Consider the following 20,539-nt stretch of genomic DNA (forward strand, 5'->3'; position numbering starts at 1 on the left):
CACCCAATCACTTCGGTGTGGATAGTGGGGTCTAGAAAAAGAGCCTCGACTGCATTTTAGACCCATACCAATCCCTTTGTTTTGGAAATGAGTGCTATGTGGTCTAGTGGTATGACACTCGCTTTCGGATCGGAAGGTCCTGGGTTCGAGCCTCGCGCATAGTTGAGTCCTTGGAAAAGGCTCTTTACTCACATTCTCTCACCGTACTCAGGTGTAAAATGAGTACCTGGCCGTTAACAGCGTTGTCTTTGTCCAAAAAATTGTAATATCGCCTAACAGGTGTTATGCCCTGTCCTACATGTTAAATGTTGCTGTTGACAAGGGACCCCTTGTAAAGCGCTTTGAGCACGTTTAGTGGAAATTGCGCTATATAAAAGCTCAATTTTTTATTTTATTTATACTTACTACTATCAGAACCTCTACCATTCTCTAAACGCCCTACACTATTTAATTAAAAGGATAAAATATGAAATTTTAAAAACTCTTTCAGCGCCATTGACCGCACTGTACGTCCAGAGCAGAATCTGTTCTACTGGCCAATAGCCACACAGCCTTTTTTTTTTTTTTTTTGGCATAATTTTGCCAAAAAAAATGGCATAATTCCTCGGGGACAGATTAAGATACTTTGATTCGTGACAATTAAAACTAACTAGAAATAAACTTACACCAACAAACGATTCATGTTCCTTTACACTTTATTTTATGTTGTTTTTTTTTACAAAGACAGTTACACATCACATTGCGAGGAAATAACAACATATTTTTTATAGTATTGCTTGAAAGTGAAAGTAGGAAACAAGTAAAGAATAGACCCTGAGTGGAATAGTCACTCATTTGAAAAAGTTGACATGGTAATATAAATAATTGGTCAAAATAAAGATCTACATCTGATGATAATGGCTATTTCGTTTTTTGTTTTTTTTTGTTTTTAAGGTTTTACGGCGCTTGCAACACATTAAGGTCATATCAGCGCCAGTAAAAAGGAAGAAAATGGGATAGTAAAAAGTTCTAGAATTACAATTAAAGCACAAAAGAAAAGGAAAGACAAAGGGGAATTGGTTCAAATAGGGATCAGATGTAGATTCCAAGAGCACACTATCAAAGTACTTAGTTTGAGATCACCTAAAAGTCTCATCCAGACACAAGCACAAGATCCCACTAAAAGGGATACACTCAAATGTTAACAAATCAAATAATATAATATGTAAACTAAACAAAATACAATGTATAACAGAGAGATGATTTACAAGGAAAAAAAATCATCTCCCAAAACTATAACTATACATTCGACTGTTTCCCTCTGAGCCAAGGACTCCGACCAAGGTCAGGACAAAACCAAGCAATCTCATTCCAAGAAAAAGACAAAAAGCAATTGGAAAACAGATAAGAGGGGATAGAAGACATAGTATGTACCTCCCTGCCCGCTATGGGAGGTCAGGATCCCCACCCAGAATGGCTATTTCAAATTCAGGGGAAAAAAGTGGCAGATAGTAAGGCAATGCGTACGACTGTTATTGATCTTCACATTATATATATATATATATATATATATATATATATATATATATATATATATATATATATATATAAAGCAAATCCTGTTTTCTACAGTGTTAATAGAACTGTAGCAATTTCTTACTTCCCTTTAGGCCTAGATACAATAGTCTGATATGTTTATTTTTGTTTTTAATGGGTTCATGGGGCTTGCAACACTTTAAGGTCATTTCAGTGATAGCAAAAAGGTAGATGATGGCAGACTGGATGTTAAAAGCACCAAAGAAAAAAGCAAGACAAAAGGGTACTGGTTCAAAAAGGAAAAGAAGATTCCATTAGCAGTCCATGAGGGAAAAAAATATCATCTCCAAAAACTATAACTATACATTCGACTGTTTCCCTCCCAGAGTCAGGACAAAACTAAGTAATCTCATTCCAAGACAAAGACAGAAAGCAACTCGAAAAACAGATATAAGGGATAGAAGACACAGCGTGACCTCCTGCCCCCCCCCCCCTCCCCCCAACCATGGGAGGTCAAAGGACCCTGCCCAGGATTTTTAGTTGAATGAGACTGATTTTTAAACAAATAGTTTTTTCTTTCCTTTTACTTTCTGCTTCATTGGGCAATGTGGTCGTTGACATCTTTTCAGATCTTTAAATTGTTCCCATCTTTAAACAGCAACATTTTTAGCTTCATAAACAAGATACATTTCTTGTTGCGGCCTAATTAATAATTATTTATTGTAATAAAAAGTTAACAGTACCTGACACATTTTTATATCATATTAGAGGCAAAGGAAAGAAAACAGGATGGGACAGTCAAAAGACAGACATTATGGCCCATGATAAAAAGTAAGACAAAGGGGGGGCTTGTTCATACTGATGACAGATGTAGATCTTAGAGGAAATCTAACCATGGATAAAATGGATAAAGTTGACAAAGGGCATATTCTTCTGTAAAATGAAACAAAGGCATCCGTGGATTACAATGCAATTTAAGGTCAATATACATGAAGAATGATAAGACGACGGCAAAAGAAAAATAAGTTCTAGTTCTAATTTTAATAACTCGTGGAGAAATATTGTACTGCACACTAAAATAGTTATCATGCAAAAAGTGTGTATGAAAGGTGTCAGACAAAGCAAGAAAGAAAAATACAAGAAAAAAAGTCTTCCCAAAAAATCAGTTGGCCTCGACTGGGGATCGAACCTCAGACTTTCTGATTACTGGTAATCAGACAGTCTTCGGTTCGATCCCCAGTGGAGGTCGACTGATTTTTTGAGATGTTTTTTTTTTCTTGCTTTGGCACCTTTCATACACACTTGTTTATATCTTTATCTTACACCAGTGCCTGCTCCTTAATTTCTTAAGTTGATATTATCATGAAAAACCTTGTCAAAAATATAAGTAGGCATTAAATTGTCCAAACTATCAAGTAACCTATTTGTTGTAATGGTAGCATGTAGTCCCTCAGAGCCATGAGGCCTATGGTGCCAGAGTTTCCCCTGGTTTCCATAGCATGAAACATATAATATCAATTGCTTGCTATCCTTTGGATAGAATTCCAGTCTATTGTAATGCACTTTCAATCCAATCTCACTTTAGACCCAGCTACCCAATCACTGCTGGGTGGACAGGATGGTCAGAAAAAAAAAAAATCTTGATTGCACCCGAGATCTATCTTGGTCCCTTTGGGTATACAGCAAGTTACCTACCAACTGAGGTATCGAGACCCTCATAATGGTAGCATGACGACACAACTGGTAATCCGAAGGTCTGAGGTTCAATCCCCACAGATTGGTTGTGTTTCATATGTACAATGTTAGATTTTTATTTTATCTTTTTTTTTTAATCCTTCAATTTTAAAACTTTTGATTTCATTGAAAATTTAAAAAAAAAGGATTAGAGAGAAAGGTTTTCAGTGTAAATATGGTAACCACTTTAGTATGTAAATTGTAAATACTCTTCCACTGCAGTAAGAGAAATGACAAATCAAGCTGATACATTACAGCTGATTGAAGGTAAAGAGTCAGATGTGTGTGTGTGTGTGTGTGTGTGTGTGTGTGTGATCAAAACAAGATGTGTTGCTTGTACTTGTATTGAAGGTAAAGAGTCAGATGTGTGGCTTTCCGTGATGGTAAAGTAAGATATGTGGCTTGACGTGTATAATACATTGTCTTGATTGATATGTTGTTTTTTGTTTGTTTTTAAGAGTTTTACGGCGCTTGCGACACATTTAGGTCATATCAGCGCAAGTAAAAAGGAAGAAAATGGGATAGTAAAAAGTTCTGGAATTACAATTAAAGCACCCAAGAAAAGGTAAGGCAAAGGGGAATGGTACAAATAAGGAATTGGTGTAGATTCCAAGAGCATACTATCAATATGTACTTAGTTTGAGATCACCTAAAAGTCACATTCAGACACGAGCACAGGTCCCTGCTAAGAGGAATACACTCAAATACATAACAGAGAGATGATTTACAGGGGAAAAATATCATCTCCCAAAACAATAACTATATGTTTGACTGTTTCCCTCTCAGCCAGGGCCAGGACAAAACCAAGTAATCTCATTCCAAGACAAAGACAGAAAGCAAGTTGGGAAACAGATATTGGAGGATAGAAGACACAGCAAGTACCTCCCTGCCCACTATGGAAGGTCAAGAACCCCACCCAGTTGTCTTGATTGATATGATTCACTTTTATCATAACATTAAGGCTAGATTTGACAATGCTGGAATTGAATCGTATAGAGCATGTATAATAATGAATATTTGTTTACACATTGTTCTTTGCTATTGCTGCTACAATATGTTCAAAATTCACTCTTAACATTGTTAAACAATAGCTACAAATTTACAGGAAACAAAAATATAATTAGAATTAAATCAAGAGTTAATAATGCAAAATGCGTCATTTTCTTTCTTTTTCTTTTCTCTTTCAAGCATACAAAAGTGTAAAACTCGTTAACAATCATCACATTATAACAGACTGCTTGCCATTTTTACATTGTTATTCTGGTGCTAAAATAATCCTTGCAATTACATAGATACAGATACACTGAGAGATTATGACAAATAAAAATCTCCTAGACAAAATAAACAGTGGAGAAAATAACCCACTATCACTAAATTTTTATTTTGATTACAAAAAAAAAAGTAGTGAAATAAATCTTCATGTCCCAAAAGTTTATTTATCTTAAAATTTCATTTTATTACTTAAAAAAAAAAGATTTATAAAGCTTATGACTTTCTTTTCTTTTAAATATATAATATATATGGTCAGCATGAGATTCTACCTGATTCTGAAAATTGAATTGGAAATTTAAACAAAAAATAATTTGTGATTAACTTCTTTCTTCTCAATAGAGCATAATTTATTTTGTTTTTAATTCATAATTTAGACCTAAACTCATTTTATGAGTTTACGATGGATTGAGATAGATGATCACAAAGGTGCTTGCAAGAGATAACATTATCATTTCACATCTAAATAAAATTTAAAGTTCAGCGTGGCACAGAAATGTCCAAAACACAAATCTCGAATCCATTCTCAACTCCCGAAATCCATGAGAGGTCAAATAACCCACCCAGGACACACCAAGGGTGCACTTTTAGACCCATCATAGGAGGTCATATTTTTCTCAGAAATTTAGAATTTCCAGAAGAAAAAAAAATCAGTTCTAGCCCAAATAGCACAGTTTCCACCGTTAATTATATGTATATCTAAATATCTGTATAGTGACAACAAATAATTGTTTCACTTTCACAAAATATGTTGTATGTTGGTTGAGGGGTAGGGGAAGAAAAAAAAAAGGAGAATTTTGCATCAGTTCTAGACCCATCATCATCAAAAAAAGAAAAAGAAAAGCATTGTTGAAGTTTAAGCAGAAGTCGCCATCTTTATTTTAAAGAAATTTCTATGTCTATTTATTTTTTAAAAAGCACAGAAGTAAATTTTTGAATCCGTTTGTCTAAAATTCTTAATTTATTTTCTAATCCATTTAAATCCATGTATTTTTCAGTTGATATTGTACTCACTTTTCATCAGCTTCAATAAATCATCCTTGTCTTTTGTTAAAGCAAAATTTGAGAATTAAATCATTCTCTAAAAACTATGAGCAAAAGAAAGAAAAACAAACAAACCGAGCATTCAATCATTCTGTCAAAATCGTCTTTGTAAAAAATAAACATTAAAATCAAGTCAGTGATTTTTTTTCTCATTCTTCAAGAGAAAAAAATGAGAATAGAATTCAAGATAAAGATATTACAGATTTTAGAAAGCTACATCGTCTTTGTATACAACAATTATCTTTTATGAAGCAAAAAGATTTACTTGTCAACACAATAATTCTGAATACATAAATTTACAATAATATACGTATAACTTGTAACATAAAACTGCATAATATGTTTAAGATTGTAACAGTGTAAATAATATATATGACACAGAAAATAACAAATCATGTGTATATTTACATAAATTAGGGTTTTTTTCCTAGTTAAATAGTTCGGACTCGTCATCTCAAAACAGTATTATGTTTCGATAATTTAGGTGTTGAAAAATGAATTCATTGCTAAATATACGATGTTGAATCTGGGTTTTAATTACATTTATTTTATTACAGAGAAAGAATATCGAGGACGTCTGAGACTAACCATTAAGTGCGAGAGGTGATTTTGAGGAAAAATTATATAAACAGTGTGGCTTCTGCTATAAAGCTTGTCGTGTGTGTTTAGATCACATGACTTTTCCCGCCAAATAACAGGATTGTGGTTAGTCTCTGTTGGTCACAAGAATAGGAGAGGAGAGAGGTTGGGCTTTAATATATTCTAAAAAAAAAAATGTTTCCACATATGGTGCTTGCACGATTAAAGAGCAAAAAAAAAAAAAAATTCACTTTTCATCATCCGATTTACCCCAACATAATAATGAGTCAAGGATGTGGGTTACATTTGGGGCAGTAAGGCTCAGCATGATCATTGCTTCATACCCAAAAGGTACAGAGTTCGACTACCAGGCACGCTGTGTGGCCTTGAGCAAGCCACCTCGCCTTAGCTCACTTTGCAGTGCTGCACTGAAGCATATGCTCGGGTTATTCCAGTCTTCCCTTGGAATAGACCCTAAATACAAATTTCACCTTGAAGATGAATAAAGGGAATTTTGTTATTTATTCATTTAATTACAAAGATTCATAACATTGAAATTATATCGTTAACAGCATTATAAGACAGGGGTCCACTAGTATTATTACCAATTAGAAAATAAAATTTAGAAGAAAAATATTTTTTTTAAAAGCCTCGTCTTACTTTTACTGACCTCAAGAAGAAATTTCAGCAGCGTATTTTACAAAATCATATTTGCATTGAGTTCCTAGATTAATTCCAGGCAGGTGGTCTACCACCACGTATCCCAAATAATTATCAGGCCATATCTGTATTGATTCTTAGCAATAAAATAAATATTGGTGTACTTCTTCAAATCACAATCACATAACTTCATCACACATTTTTTACACTTTATTCTTTGAGAAAATTGGGCAGCATTAAGGACAGAGCAGGCTATCCTTAATTATTTTTTTTTTTAAAGTTTTGAAAAAGTTACATGGACGCCATTTAAAAAAAAAAATCTAATTAGACCTCTTTTTATTTGAAATCAATATTCTCTTTATAATCATATCTTAAAGATTAAAAGAGGAAATAGGAAGCAATGACGTCGTATGCTGGAATGAAAACTGACTTGGAAATTAAAAACAAAAAGTAAATAAATAAAGGTTAGCCCAATACTGCTGTTATTTCAAAAAACCCAATATGTGCAATATCAACCAAATGCCACAAGCTATATTCTTAAAAATTACTGCGGACTAGTCCTTGATACTGTCCAATCTAATCATAATCAGAGGGTTAAAAAAAACATCTTAGAAAGGTCTGCTTTTTTTTGATATTCTTGTAAAGACAAAAAATAGAACATTCTAATGGTGTAAGTCAGAAACAGAACTTGATTCTCTATAGGTTCAGTTTATACTCGAGATCACTCAAATTTTGGGTCAGTTGGTAGTGCTATTTATAGACTCAAACACAAACATAACACGCAGATAAGACAGAGTGAGATTTTGTTGCTGTTATCTTTTTGCTATTTTAAAATTTGTAACCAACGACAACCTAAAAAATGGTAATATTTCATGTAAAATCCAGATAAACAGATCTGGTCTGGATAAATATGATGATCAAAAGACTATAATCATTGCTAATCCTGACAGGATGCGCCAAGGCTTTTTCTCCCATCTATCTAGATTTTATATAATAAAGTTTTAGTTGTTTTTGTTGCTGGCTGAAGAAGGGTTTTGGGCACAAAACGTTCTGGGCATTTTGTCATTTTTTAATAAAGGCTATTTTATTCATTTTTGATCCATCACTGGAAATTAATCTGGCTTCTGTTGTAACAATTATTTTCTAAGAGCTACCGCAGCTAAACAGTCTCCCTGTCACTGCTTGGAGTAAGAATACTTAAATATATTTTGATGTAATGCTGAATGGTAGCAGGCCAAAAACCATCTGGAAATGGACTATTGAGATGAACAAGAATGCTGTTGGCTTGATGACATGTGGTTAGGCAAGAACATTAGCCATAAACAGGGAGAAATGCAAGGAGACTGCAAATAGAGGCCTTATATATCAACTGGGACGAAGTAAATATTGATTGAACTTGGCTCATTTGCCTCAAGTCTGGCATTCTATAGACTGATCACCCCATACTCATTAAAAGAAACACCAAATCCTTTATTGCAATAATATTAATTGACTGACTTAAAATACTGACACCGAAAAATGAATAAGAAAGATGTTTGTATACAGAGGTGCCAGAAAAACAAGTTGAATTAAAAAATGGTAATTAATTAATTGATATCCTCTATTTCCTGGGGAGGGGGTTGTTTAAATTTATTTATCTATTTATTTTTGGCTAAGTTTCACTTCAGACAGGGAGAACACTGTCATTTCTTCTTTCTTAAAAAAAATGTTGGATCTTATTTTCTTTATCATCTCATGACACTCTTTTATAAAAGATATTTTTGACACATATTTAGGCATAAATTTGACCTTGAATAATGTATGTATATATATATATACAAACACAAATGTCTATTATTTACATAAAATGGTTATCATCAGACACTTTAGATTTCATTTGACAGCTACATTTCTAAAAAAAATAAAAGCAAGCAAAAAGAAAACAAAACCTGAAACCATTTGTGTTTGGTGGTGAAGTAAGAGCCATAATTGGCACTTGAATTTCGTCACAAGAACACGTTGGTTACAACTATAAATCAGTATCATTTTTTTACAAAATGATCCCCTGGTTTGGATTGTTTTGAGGAAAAAAAACCAACTTGATCGAGTGATCCTCGACATATGGTTTCCAAGAGAGAAAAGAAGAAGAACTTTTATTCCTTTCTGTTATACTTTCTTAATGCAACTGTCCCATATCGATTTGCAGTAACAATTAATCGTTTTCTCATTTTCCTTTAATAGTTTTTAAAGCCACAGACAACATTTAAATGACCCAATGTTCTTGCCACATTTTAGTTCAATTCAAACTGAATCCTTCCATCTTCCTAATCCATTCCAAATAACTCTACATAATACGATATGTATAATATTAATAACTCTTACTTTATTATAAGAAGTTTTCACCCAGCTTCATCTCATATTTGCTCAAAATATGTTCAGTTGAATTCCAATAAATCTAGACTCAAAAAACTGAAAGAGTCATCGATTACAGCAAATTTAATATCATCCAGGTGTGTTTTGCTCTGTAACAACAATCTTTAACCAATGTTAACTTCGGGCAACTTCAATAATTTGAACAAAAGGTCAACTCACTACGATGTCCAAAGTATGATGAAAATCAAGTCGCATTTCTGGTGAAAAGGTTTAATAACAAGAAAAACATACTGACTCTACTCAAGTCATCTCTGTAATCAAACATGTATAGCTGAATCAAGGAGAGATCAAATACAAGCAAATGACTACATTACTAACATATCATATGTATCATGAAATAATTTTAAAATGGCCATTCCTTCTTTCAATAAGATAAGAAAGAAAAACAGAACTGTTTAATATCTGTCTTTGTGTTATTTTCTTTCTCCATTTGTCTTAAAACAATAAAGCTCTCTTGCTTCACTGTTCCTTTTTGCTTGGTAAAAAAACAAAAAAAGGTACGAATACAATTGATACCAGATTAAACAAAAAAGTGACCTCAGTCTATGAAGAACAACTTCTGTTTGTTATCTGGCCTTGCGTTATTTTCTTCCTTCATAAATCCCTCTTTCATCTTTTTTCCTTGGTAAAAAAGGGTAAAATTAAGAGTTATTACCAGATTAGACAAAAAAGTGATCCTAGGCTATGTAGAATAAATGTGACTCATCGTCCAGCAAGGTATTATGTTGTGATGAAAAGGATGAAAAACAATTGAGTTCACAGTCAAAATAATAATTTAGAAAAATATTTTTTAATTTTTTTATATTTATGCAACAAAGCTCACTACTCAATAAGAGTACGTATCTATTTTAACTCAAAATGTTAAAGTTTAGCATAAAAGTCAATTTTGAGCGTCAGATCCACACCAACATAATGCTGTTTTTTGGGGGTTTTTTTGAGACGATAAGTCACAAATACTCAAAACTGTTTTATATCTGGCCTAGTGTCTTGTGTAACTGCCTTCTACTCCCCGTTAAAAAGTTATAAGCAAAAATGAATATAACAGCCCCCAAAAATAACAGCTCCAAAAAATAACAGCTCCACGGTGTTTGGTATTTTATTCTTTCGTTTTAAGCTGTTATATACATTATAGTTTATTACTTTTTACAGTCACAACAACTTCTAGCAGCTTAGCTTAGAATCACTTCTACCCCCCCCCCCCCCTCCCCCCCACCATCCCGTTGCTGATCTAGTTGTCTTTTATCACGATGACTGCATGATGTCCAGTCTATTTCCTTTTCGTGTAACCTTGATGTTCCCATTCATTCCGTTCTCTTCAATCTTCTTGAAGGCAACTTCCACTTTGGTGCCCTTGAACTCAGCATGCATTCTAGTGAGGGGAGAAAAATAAAAATTTAAGATAAGATAAGATTAGATTAGATTAGATAAGATAAGATAAGACAAAATAAGATAAGATAAGATAAAATAAGATAAGATAAGATAAGATAAGATAAGATAAGATAAGATAAGATAAGATAAGATAAGATAAGATAAGATAAGATAAGATAAGATTAGATTAGATAAGATAAGATAAGATAAGATTAGATTAGATAAGATAAGATAAGACAAAATAAGATAAGATAAGATAAAATAAGATAAGATAAGATAAGATAAGATAAGATAAGATAAGATAAGATAAGATAAGATAAGATAAGATAAGATAAGATATATTTTATTCATTTAAAAAATGGAAATTCGTTTACAGACGTGGTGGCATGCATGAAAATGTATAAACACAAAGTTGAGAATCTAAGAGTTACAAATGAATGAAGAGATTTTTTTTTTTCTTCTTAACTTATATAGATTGTTCTTGAGGATTTTCATGGGGTTTTTCTGTTCAATAAATTTACTCTCTTTTAACATTCAGAGTAGATCATTATTATATTTATTTTCATCTAATATGGAACGAAGAGAGAGAGAGAGAGAGAGAGAGAGAGAGAGAGAGAGAGAGAGAGAGAGAGAGAGAGAGAGAGAGAGAGAGAGAGAGAGAGAGAGAGAGAAGAGAGAGAAGAAGAGGAGGAGAGAGAGAGAGAGTGAGAGAGAGAGAGACACACAGAGAGAGAGAGAGAAAGAGAGAGAGAGAGAGAGAGAGAGAGAGAGGAGGAGAAAAGAAGAGAGAGAGAGAGTGAGAGAGAGAGAGAGAGAGGGAGAGAGATAGAGAAAGAGAGAGAGAGAGAGGCAGAGAGAGAGAGGCAGGCAGAGAGAGAGAGAGAGAGAGAGAGAGGGAGAGAGATAGAGAGAGAGAGAGAGAGAGGGGGGGGGGGAGACACTCACTGAGGCAAGACTTGTACTTCCGGTGCCCTGTTGGTGGCCTTCTGTATGGTCATCTGTGTCATAGTCACACACTCAATCACATGTTCTGTGCTGAAGATGAAGTCGCCCTTTTTGGACACTATGTCACCATTTTCCTATATAAAAAGTTCAATAAATTATCCTTCTCATAATACAAGTGACAAAATATAATATTGTATGTTTGAAAGTATGTCATGTGGAATCAGTTTATCCCGCTTTTTACAGCACTAAATGGACAATGACAATTGCTTGTTATCATTTGGCTAGGACACTAGTATCATCAGATCTAAAAGACCCAGCAACCCAGTAAAAAAAAAATCACTTCATCTGGGATCGATTCCAGTCATTTTGCATATGGACGAAGTGCTCTATCAACTGAGCTATCTGGACCCCCAAACATAGGCAAAAATTTTGATCTAAAATAGTAGAATGTACAGTTAAACTAATGGAAACAAGAAGATAAAAATGACATTCAGCACAATAAACTTCTTTCCATTTTCACACAGCTCTATAGATTAAATTAAATTGAGCTTTTATATAGTGCAATATCCACTAAACGTGCTCAAAGCACTTTACAAGGGGTCCCTGGTCAACAGCAACATTTAACACGTGGAACATGTTAGGCAATTTTACAATTTTTCGGACAAAGACAACGCTGTTAACGGCCAGGTACTCATTTTACACCTGAGTACGGTAAGAGAATGTGAGTAAAGAGCCTTTTCCAAGGACTCAACTATGCGCCGAGCACGAGGCTCGAACCCAGGACCTTCCGATCCGAAAGCGAGTGTCATACCACTAGACCACATAGCCGCACAGATAATAAATCAAATTACCTTGATAAGGTGGAATATACACATGTTGTCTTTGAAAGGCGAGGCTGAGATCTTGTTGACGAGGTTTAAAGGTATCTTGTATTTGCAGGAAAAGGACTTAGGGTCCAATATCAAAACTGACTGCGTACTTATCACCATAAGTTTAGACACCATCTGTTGATGTAAGGATAATAAATAAATGATTAGGAAGTTAAAACAGATAAAATAATTTAGGAATTTTCCAAATATATCCAACAACACACAATTGGCTTGAAGAACACATCTGTAAACTGAAATAATTTGCTGAGTTTGGGAGACCTTCCATAAGCTACTACATCCCAAGTATTCTTGTTCTAGTAGGGGGTTTGGGAGGGGGGAAACTTTTTTTTTTTTTTTTAAGTCTCCCCCCTCCCAAACCCCCTACACTTACTTACTTACTTATCCGAACCAGCGACCACCTGAGCTCTAGCCCTTCGGTCTTGTGCCATGACGTAGAAGTTAGACGTCTTTTGTAGTTGTTCCAGGTGACTATAAAGTGTGTTACTGATGCTTGGATTTGGTGGGAGGAATGTGCATCTCAGATCTTCAAGAGGTTGACATTCAAGCAAGTGCTTGGTGTGTTACTGTTTCATTGGGGTGTTGACATAGGGGGCAGGAGGGGGATGTGTCTTTTGTAATTTTGCTTAAATGGTTGTTGAGCGGTATGTGTTGTGTTCTTAGTTGAAAGATGATGCTTTGCTGGTGTCTTCTGAGCTTATTTAGGCAATCAGTCTTTACAGGAGTGGTCATATGGGAAAACATACATCTACCCGTGGTGCTCATTGCCCAACTGTTCATCCATTCTTCTCTCTTATTTTTTAACCCCCTACACTAGAACTTCTAGTTAGGGGGTTTGGGAGGGGGGAGACTTTAAAAAAAAAGTTTCCCCCCTCCCAAACCCCCTACTAGGACAAGAATGTAGTAGCTTATGGAAGGTCTCCCCTGAGTTTTAGTGAATTTAATTTTGTCGTTTTCAAAGGAAACAAAGTACAGGGTAACAGAACTATCTATGTATCTATGGATTAATGGATAAAAATATCTCCAGCTGATGAACTTTTTATTGATTAATCTTTTCTTGATAAGTAGGTTTTGTTCGTGGTTTTGTTGTTGGCATTTACATGCAGAATTATCTCACAAGACATACTAGTGCAGCCACTTTCAATGTCTTTCTCTTTCAGCAAAATTATTACAAAAGAATCATTAGAAATTTATGTACAATAGTTATAAGGATAAAATATGTGACACTTGTCAAGAGTTGACTTTAAACGTTTGAAATGTTGTTGTCTCGTGTTACGACATTCACCATCTGACCAGTAGGTCACCGATGCCTGCTCCTTAGTGTCTTAATTTAATATTTACAAAAATAAAAATGGAGCAACTCAAATATCTTCATCCTCGTCCTCTCGTGTTCAATGTATGTGTTGTTTGATGCAAGCAAGGGTTCACAGCGTAAAACGTGTACCCTTGTGAAGAATATAGTAATGGTAGCACGTCTGACCAGTAATCAGAAGGTCTGAGGTTCCATCCCCAGTTTAGGTTGACTGTTTTTTTGTGGATGGTTTTTTTCTTGTATTTTTCTTTCTTGTTTTGTCTGGCACCTTTCGTACACACTTGTTCTGATTTTTATCTTAGTTCCCTGATTTTTTAAATTTACATATTAAGAGTTTCTGTTGACTTGGAATCTTTATAACGAACTTTGAGCAGATTTCAGTTGATTTTGAACCTTCATTAAATTGCAAGATTTTCAATGATAGGGTAGGTGAATGAAAATTTGGGTTGTTTGTCTAGCATACTTGCTCTTTCCCCATCAGCAAAAGTGGGACAAAATTGAAAAACGCATTTGACTACCATTGGAGCTTGTTTTTGAATGTTTCAAATTTTCATACTTTGCCATCAGCTCTGTTGATTTTCTCCACTGAGTCAGCAAAAACGACTTGGGCATCGGGTGTGGCCTTGAACAGTTTTTGCCACTTGGGATTCGATTTGACGTCTGCGTAATCCCCTTGGAATGGCACTGGTACTCTGTAAGAAGGAAAAAAAGTCTTTGTTATGAGTGAGATGAAAAGGGATTTGATTTTTATGGTGGGGACTTCAGACAAAACATCCTTAGTCCAGTACTGGTTGAACAAGAATGTATTACTTTGAGAAATATACTTTCTTATACACATATTAATTTTGTTCTATTCCTTGATGTTTGCTATCAGTATTTTGTGTATTTAGCTTCATTAGAAATTTTGTCATGAATGATATGATTAAATTTTATTGGTTTAGTTTTATTTGTAATTCTCAAAACCTGACATTTATTGGATAAAATTCCATTTTTCTTTTCCCATTGTTACTAAATATAAAGAAGTGTCTTTCTGCAAATTCTTTAAAAACTTGTTATCAGTGTGCATCTGTCTATAAAATAAATTATCATCTGCGAATAATCTCAGCCTTGAGCCTGGAGTCAAATGTTAATCAATGTCGTTCATTTAACTTAGAACAAATAATGGTCTCCTGATTATACCAGTATTTAATTTGACATAAAATTTGTGCCATTACAAAATTAGACGATGAAAATGAGTAACAGTGACGATCCAAACATGACGCAATTTCCTTTAATTTGTTTTTTTTTGTTGTTGTGCATTTCTAAAATGAAAACAGGAGATGCGTTGCACATAAAATTATATAAAAGTTTTGCTACTCTGCAGCGTTCATTTAAAGTCTCCCAACTTTTTATTAAAGGGGTTTTCTGTTTCAATTTTTCTTTTATCATTTTAAATTTCACTGTACGTTATTTTAACATATCATCATTGCCATAATATTTAGTTGAACTAAGTCAATTGATCATCATATAAAGAGAAGAGCATATTGTGATCGATTATTGCTATGGATATTGCATCTATAAGCATAAAATCAAGTGACAATAGCAAACTTCTAATACAAAATCAAATCAACCCAGGTGCATTTCTGGTGGTGGAACGGATCAAGGAAAGATGGGAATGTTTTTTGTTTTTTTTAAGGAGGGGGGGGGGGGTGAATGGGCAGTGATTAACCATACATTAAACAAGATGTGTCTTGTGTTCTAAAAAATGGTGAATTTGTTTGGTGAATTGTGAGAGATTCAAATGAAGAACAAGACATTTTACAGTAGTTAGTTCTTTCAAACGTTAAATCATATAGGGATTGGAATGGCACAGCAGAATGGTCTTCGCATCTTATCTTGTAGGTCAGTACTGCATTTAAGCCCCATGCCTTGAAAAAGTCACCTCACTCTTGCTCATTTGCAGCTGATACCTGTGAAATTTCAGTCTTTCCTTGAAATATATTCTAAAGACGAATTTCCCAGTGAGAATAATATTGTATGATGAATAATGTACTATGTCGATGGATAGGATTTGCCTTTTGTATATAATAATTGATCCTTTAAAATGTATAAACGTGGACATGCCAAAAAACGAATGTTGATAAGGAAAATCGTACGATTCTTGCCTAGACCACTTATTCGTATGTTAGATATATAATAGTTTTAAACAACGATATGTACCAAAAATTGTCAAATTAATCATGAATGTTGGTTATAAAACTTTTAATAATGTTATCGATGCATGAAAGTAACAAAGAGTATTTAAAGGTCTCTAAAGCTCTAAAACGATACAATACGATGTCTAAAACGGAATCTTAGTTTTCTTTTTTTGATTCATAAATAATGACATTCTGAATTATCAAAAAATATTGTCTCAATGAATTCTTTCCCTATTTCAACTTTTTACATTTTTATCAATCACATGCCAGGAGGTCAACTACATGGCCTTAGTTCATTAACTTATTATTCTATAGCGTCTCAAGTTAAAAAACTTGTATACACTGTCTGATATTACATTGCACAGCAAATCAAATTATCTAATGTCTTTGGAATGAGTAAAACTTTCAAATACTACGGGCATTCATTCTTGATTTTGCAACAGTTGTCGACGCCCCTTCATTGCAGGCATTCAAGTGCCGTCTTGATGCTCATTGTGAAACAGAAAAATACTGTTTGTAAAGTTAAATTCAGACACCTCCTTCCACTATGAGGCATGCCCAGTTTTGAGAGACTTGGAATTAAATACGTTCACGAATGCACAAGAGCTGTAAAAGCCTACATAAATCTGGACTTATATCATATCATTACTTGTTCATATCTACAAAAGGTGACTGAATGTGAAACATAGGCTCACATATCATTGCTATAATGGGAAATATTTCTTATTACTTTGAGATGTTTTTTTTTTCATGTATTACGATAACACCAAAACAATTTGTATCATCAAAACTTTTTGATTACAACAAAAGAGACCATAACAATATGGGTTACCAAACTGCCAAATAGATGCATGTAGGTTCTTGAACTAACTATTATTATTAGTTTGTGCATGTGGCTAAAGACCTACTTGATGTGGCCAGAGTTATTTTTTACTTTTACGTTTTAATCATGGGGAAAATGTGATGATGATTTCCGATCCTGGATTGATACCTTGAACATAGAAGTGTAGCCGAATGATACTACTACTAATCATGGTGGAAAAAAAAGTTCAAGTGAAGAACAATTACCTTCTAACTACGAGAAAAGATGTGTATTACTGGTGATACAAAAAAAGAGGAGATATCACAAGTTACTTATAATATTAAACCGACATATGATATATGTACGGGATTTTACTATGTAACTCACATCTTGTCTATGTCTCCATGTGGAAATTCGAGCTCAATGACAATGTGATTTGATTTGTATCATGTCCCAATTTTCTTTATTTAAAAAATCTTTTAAGGGAGTACTGAATGACGGTAGAGTATTTGTAACTTTGTAACCTACAGGTACCAGATTCAAAGCACCCACATAACCCTGGCCCATTTGCTGTGCTGCTCTGTGACTGGTGCCCAGATTATTCTGGCTTCCCTTAAGACAAGTTTTCTCAGGTTTTCTTAATTAAACAATTTTTAAAAATGATTTCAGAAAATTTCAAAATATCTATGATGTCCAAGGTGCACAAAAAAGTCACATTAGAAGTGGCCCGTAACTTTGGCTATGAGTCATTACATCTGCCCTTTGTAAGTGTCCACCAACGGTGCATGTTAAATCATAGTGAGAGTCTAAAATAATGTGCTGCTCTATCATATCATTGGGGGTCCCAATAGCTCAATTGGCAGAGCATTCGCTTCCATCCTGGGAGGAAGTCAAGATTTTAAAAAACTGAACTCCCTGTCCACCCAGCAATGATTCGGGTACCTGGGTTTGTTAGCGAGCAATCGTTATTGCCCGCTTCACACTATAAAAAACCGGGATAAATTCTGGCTTTATGGGCCTCATGACTACCATCATAATATTGATTATGACAGACAAACACAACCCTACTCTAGAACAATATCATATTCAAATATAGAAATACTGTAGAATATCTGTCTAAAATCAACACAGCATAATGAGAGTAGCCCTGTAATGATTGTGCAAAGATGGGGTTTAATAGATCAATGATGTCCATGGTCGACTGTCAATTCTATATTTAGGCCAATGGAAGTTTCATTGGCACGCAAATTGAACCAAAAAAAAAAAAAAACCCCAAACAAAAGAGAAAGTGATTCTGATGAATCACATTATTTCAGTCAGCTCCAATGCCAGCAGAATAACTTTTGTCTCCACTATACTAAATAATCATTTTCTTTGGGGTAGTTCTTTGAAAGGGCAATTGGGGAATCAGTAGAATAAGGTGAGGAGAAGGGAGAATCATGCACTTAAAATGCAAGGTGGGCTTCATGGGGATTTTTTTTTACTGCATTTTAAAATTACTATTTATCATAATATGTGATTCAGTGCATTAAAATAGTATTATGTTGGAATTGGGCAGCATGGCTAAGGGGTATGAACTTTGCTTCATACCCAAAAGATACTAAGTTTGCACAGTGTGTAGCCTTGAGCAAGTCGTGGCGCTGCACTGCAGATGGTGCCTGGTTTATTCTAGTATTCCCTTGGAATAGACCATAGAGATATATTTCCCTCCGGAGAAGACTAAAGAGATATTGTTATTTTTAGTCGTTTTTTGTTGATGTTGATATTATGAATAAATAAAGAAAGAGTTTTAAGTTTTAAAAAATCAGAATTAGGGCATTACAGGCTTTTAAAGTTTGAGGAGAAAATCCAACTGTCCTCAAATAAGTTGTTGATTTTAACTCTAAGTGGATGTGATAAGCTTAAAACTCAATTTTAAGCATCAGGTTCACACAGCGTAAGACCATTTTGAGACAACCCACCACATCAATATGATTACATGTCAGGTAAAACCAGATGTCGAAACTTGAATTTATATCCATTTCCTTAGTTTAATTAATATGCTTCAATTCTGGAGAATAAATGTAGTATTTTTAAACCAAAAAAACCCCCCAATAACTCCCTAAATTTCGAAATTCTGATCATAATGACTTGCAATTCAATTGACATCAGCTCGTTGGCCTTAATTTAACATAATATCAATTTGAGCCAGAGGGGGGAATTGGAAATGGGTGGGATAACATTTTCTGGAGCAAATCTTTTTGACTTTAGTGTGACTGGTGAAGGCAAAATCAAATGCACCACAGTGTGTAATTTCAATAAATCAATAAATAAATAAATAAATAAATAAACAAAACAAAACAAAAAACACTCTTCAGGGTATTCACCTCAGCTCATCTTTCATATCTCAAATGTTCTCTTGAATGAAAAGAAAAATGGATAGATTTTCAATAGATTACTCTCTCTCTCTCTCTCTCTCTCTCTCTCTCTCTCTCTCTCTCTCTCTCTCTCTCTCTCTCTCTCTCTCTCTCTCTCTCTCTCTCTCTCTCTCTCCCTCTCACTTCCCTCACCCATCTCCGCTTTCTTAAAATCTCTCTGATGATAATCAACAATATGTTGTTCTTTTTTTTTTTTTAATGTTACTTTGGTCAATGTGTGTTACGCTCCTTACACATTTTAAGCTATAACACACACGCTACTGTTAACCATTTACTCAATCCCATTCCATGTCTCAATGATGTGTCAGGGTCAGTCCAATGCTGATTACCGACGGGTGCATAAAAAAGTACAAATAAATCATGAGCAAAAGAACAAAAAGTAACCTGATGAGGGAATAAGTTTTGTTTGTTTGTTTTTAAGGGTTTTACGGCGCTTGCAACACATTAAGGTCATATCAGCGCCAGTATAAAGGAAGAAAATGGGATAGTATAAAATTTATAGAATTACAATTAAAGCATCCGAGAAAAGGTAAGACAAAGGGGAATTGATTCAGATAGGACACAGATGTAGATTCTAAGACCAGACTATCAAAGTTCTTGGTTTGAGATCACCTAAAAGTCTCATCCAGACACAAGCACAACTCCTCACTGAGAGGAATACACTCAAATGTTTACAAATCATATATAAACATGTAAACAAAACATAATACAGTGCATAACAGAGAGATGATTTTAAAAGAAAAAAAATATCATCTCCCAAAACTCTAACTTTACATTTGACTGTTTCCCTCCAGCCAAGGTATCCAGGCCAGGGCAAGGACAAAACTAAGTAATCTCATCCCAAGACAAAGACAGAAAGCAAGTTGGAAAAAAGATATAGGATGATAGAAGACACAGCATGTACCTCCCTGCCCATTATGGGAGGCAGCAATCTCACCCAGATATGATGGAATATAAAACAATTGTCGATAAGTCCACTAGACCTTCATTATATATTGCCATTATCAGTATTATACGAGACAACTTTACGGGCTGGTTCTTGTTAATTTAAAAGTTAAATATTTTCACACGCGACAAATCATAATTTCTACCACTAACATAATTCGTCTCATTAAGACTCCAGTCATGATGAACATTTTCAGGAAGAGAACTTCAAAAAGTTATGACACAATAATTACTTCATTGACATACAAGTCGAATCAATCTCTCTTGATGAAACGGACAAGATGTGATGTAAATTTGAAGTAAACGGGCCTTTGACATTTGCTACACTTTTTGCTCACATTAGCATCAAAATAGAAAGAGAAAATTATACAGTGAAATCCTGATAAAGCCAACACCTTTGGGCCAGAAAGACTGGTTAATTGATTATAAGCAAGGTTGATTTTATCCATTATCTATGGAACACACTTGGATAA

At 34.3% G+C, this 20,539-nt stretch overlaps 1 protein-coding gene across 13 annotated transcripts in view; it reads right to left on the reverse strand.

Annotated features, from left to right (window-relative positions):
• Positions 1-7,010: 7,010 nt before the first annotated feature.
• The window catches only part of LOC144957880 (unconventional myosin-Ia-like), a 228,203-nt gene continuing 214,674 nt past the window's right edge, over positions 7,011-20,539 (reverse strand). For all 13 annotated transcript variants that reach the window (XM_078889390.1, XM_078889381.1, XM_078889392.1 and 10 more), the window contains 4 exons: positions 14,282-14,417; positions 12,378-12,530; positions 11,527-11,660; positions 7,011-10,582 (listed from right to left, as the gene is read on the reverse strand). In XM_078889390.1, coding sequence (XP_078745516.1) covers positions 10,456-10,582; positions 11,527-11,660; positions 12,378-12,530; positions 14,282-14,417 — 550 coding nt within the window. In that variant the 3' untranslated portion in view covers positions 7,011-10,455. The remainder of the gene's footprint in view (positions 10,583-11,526; positions 11,661-12,377; positions 12,531-14,281; positions 14,418-20,539) is intronic.

Source organism: Berghia stephanieae, chromosome 12 (assembly GCF_034508935.2).
Source record: "Berghia stephanieae isolate SIO BIC M18660-M18661 chromosome 12, UCSD_Bste_1.3, whole genome shotgun sequence".
Lineage (NCBI taxonomy): Eukaryota > Metazoa > Mollusca > Gastropoda > Nudibranchia > Aeolidiidae > Berghia > Berghia stephanieae.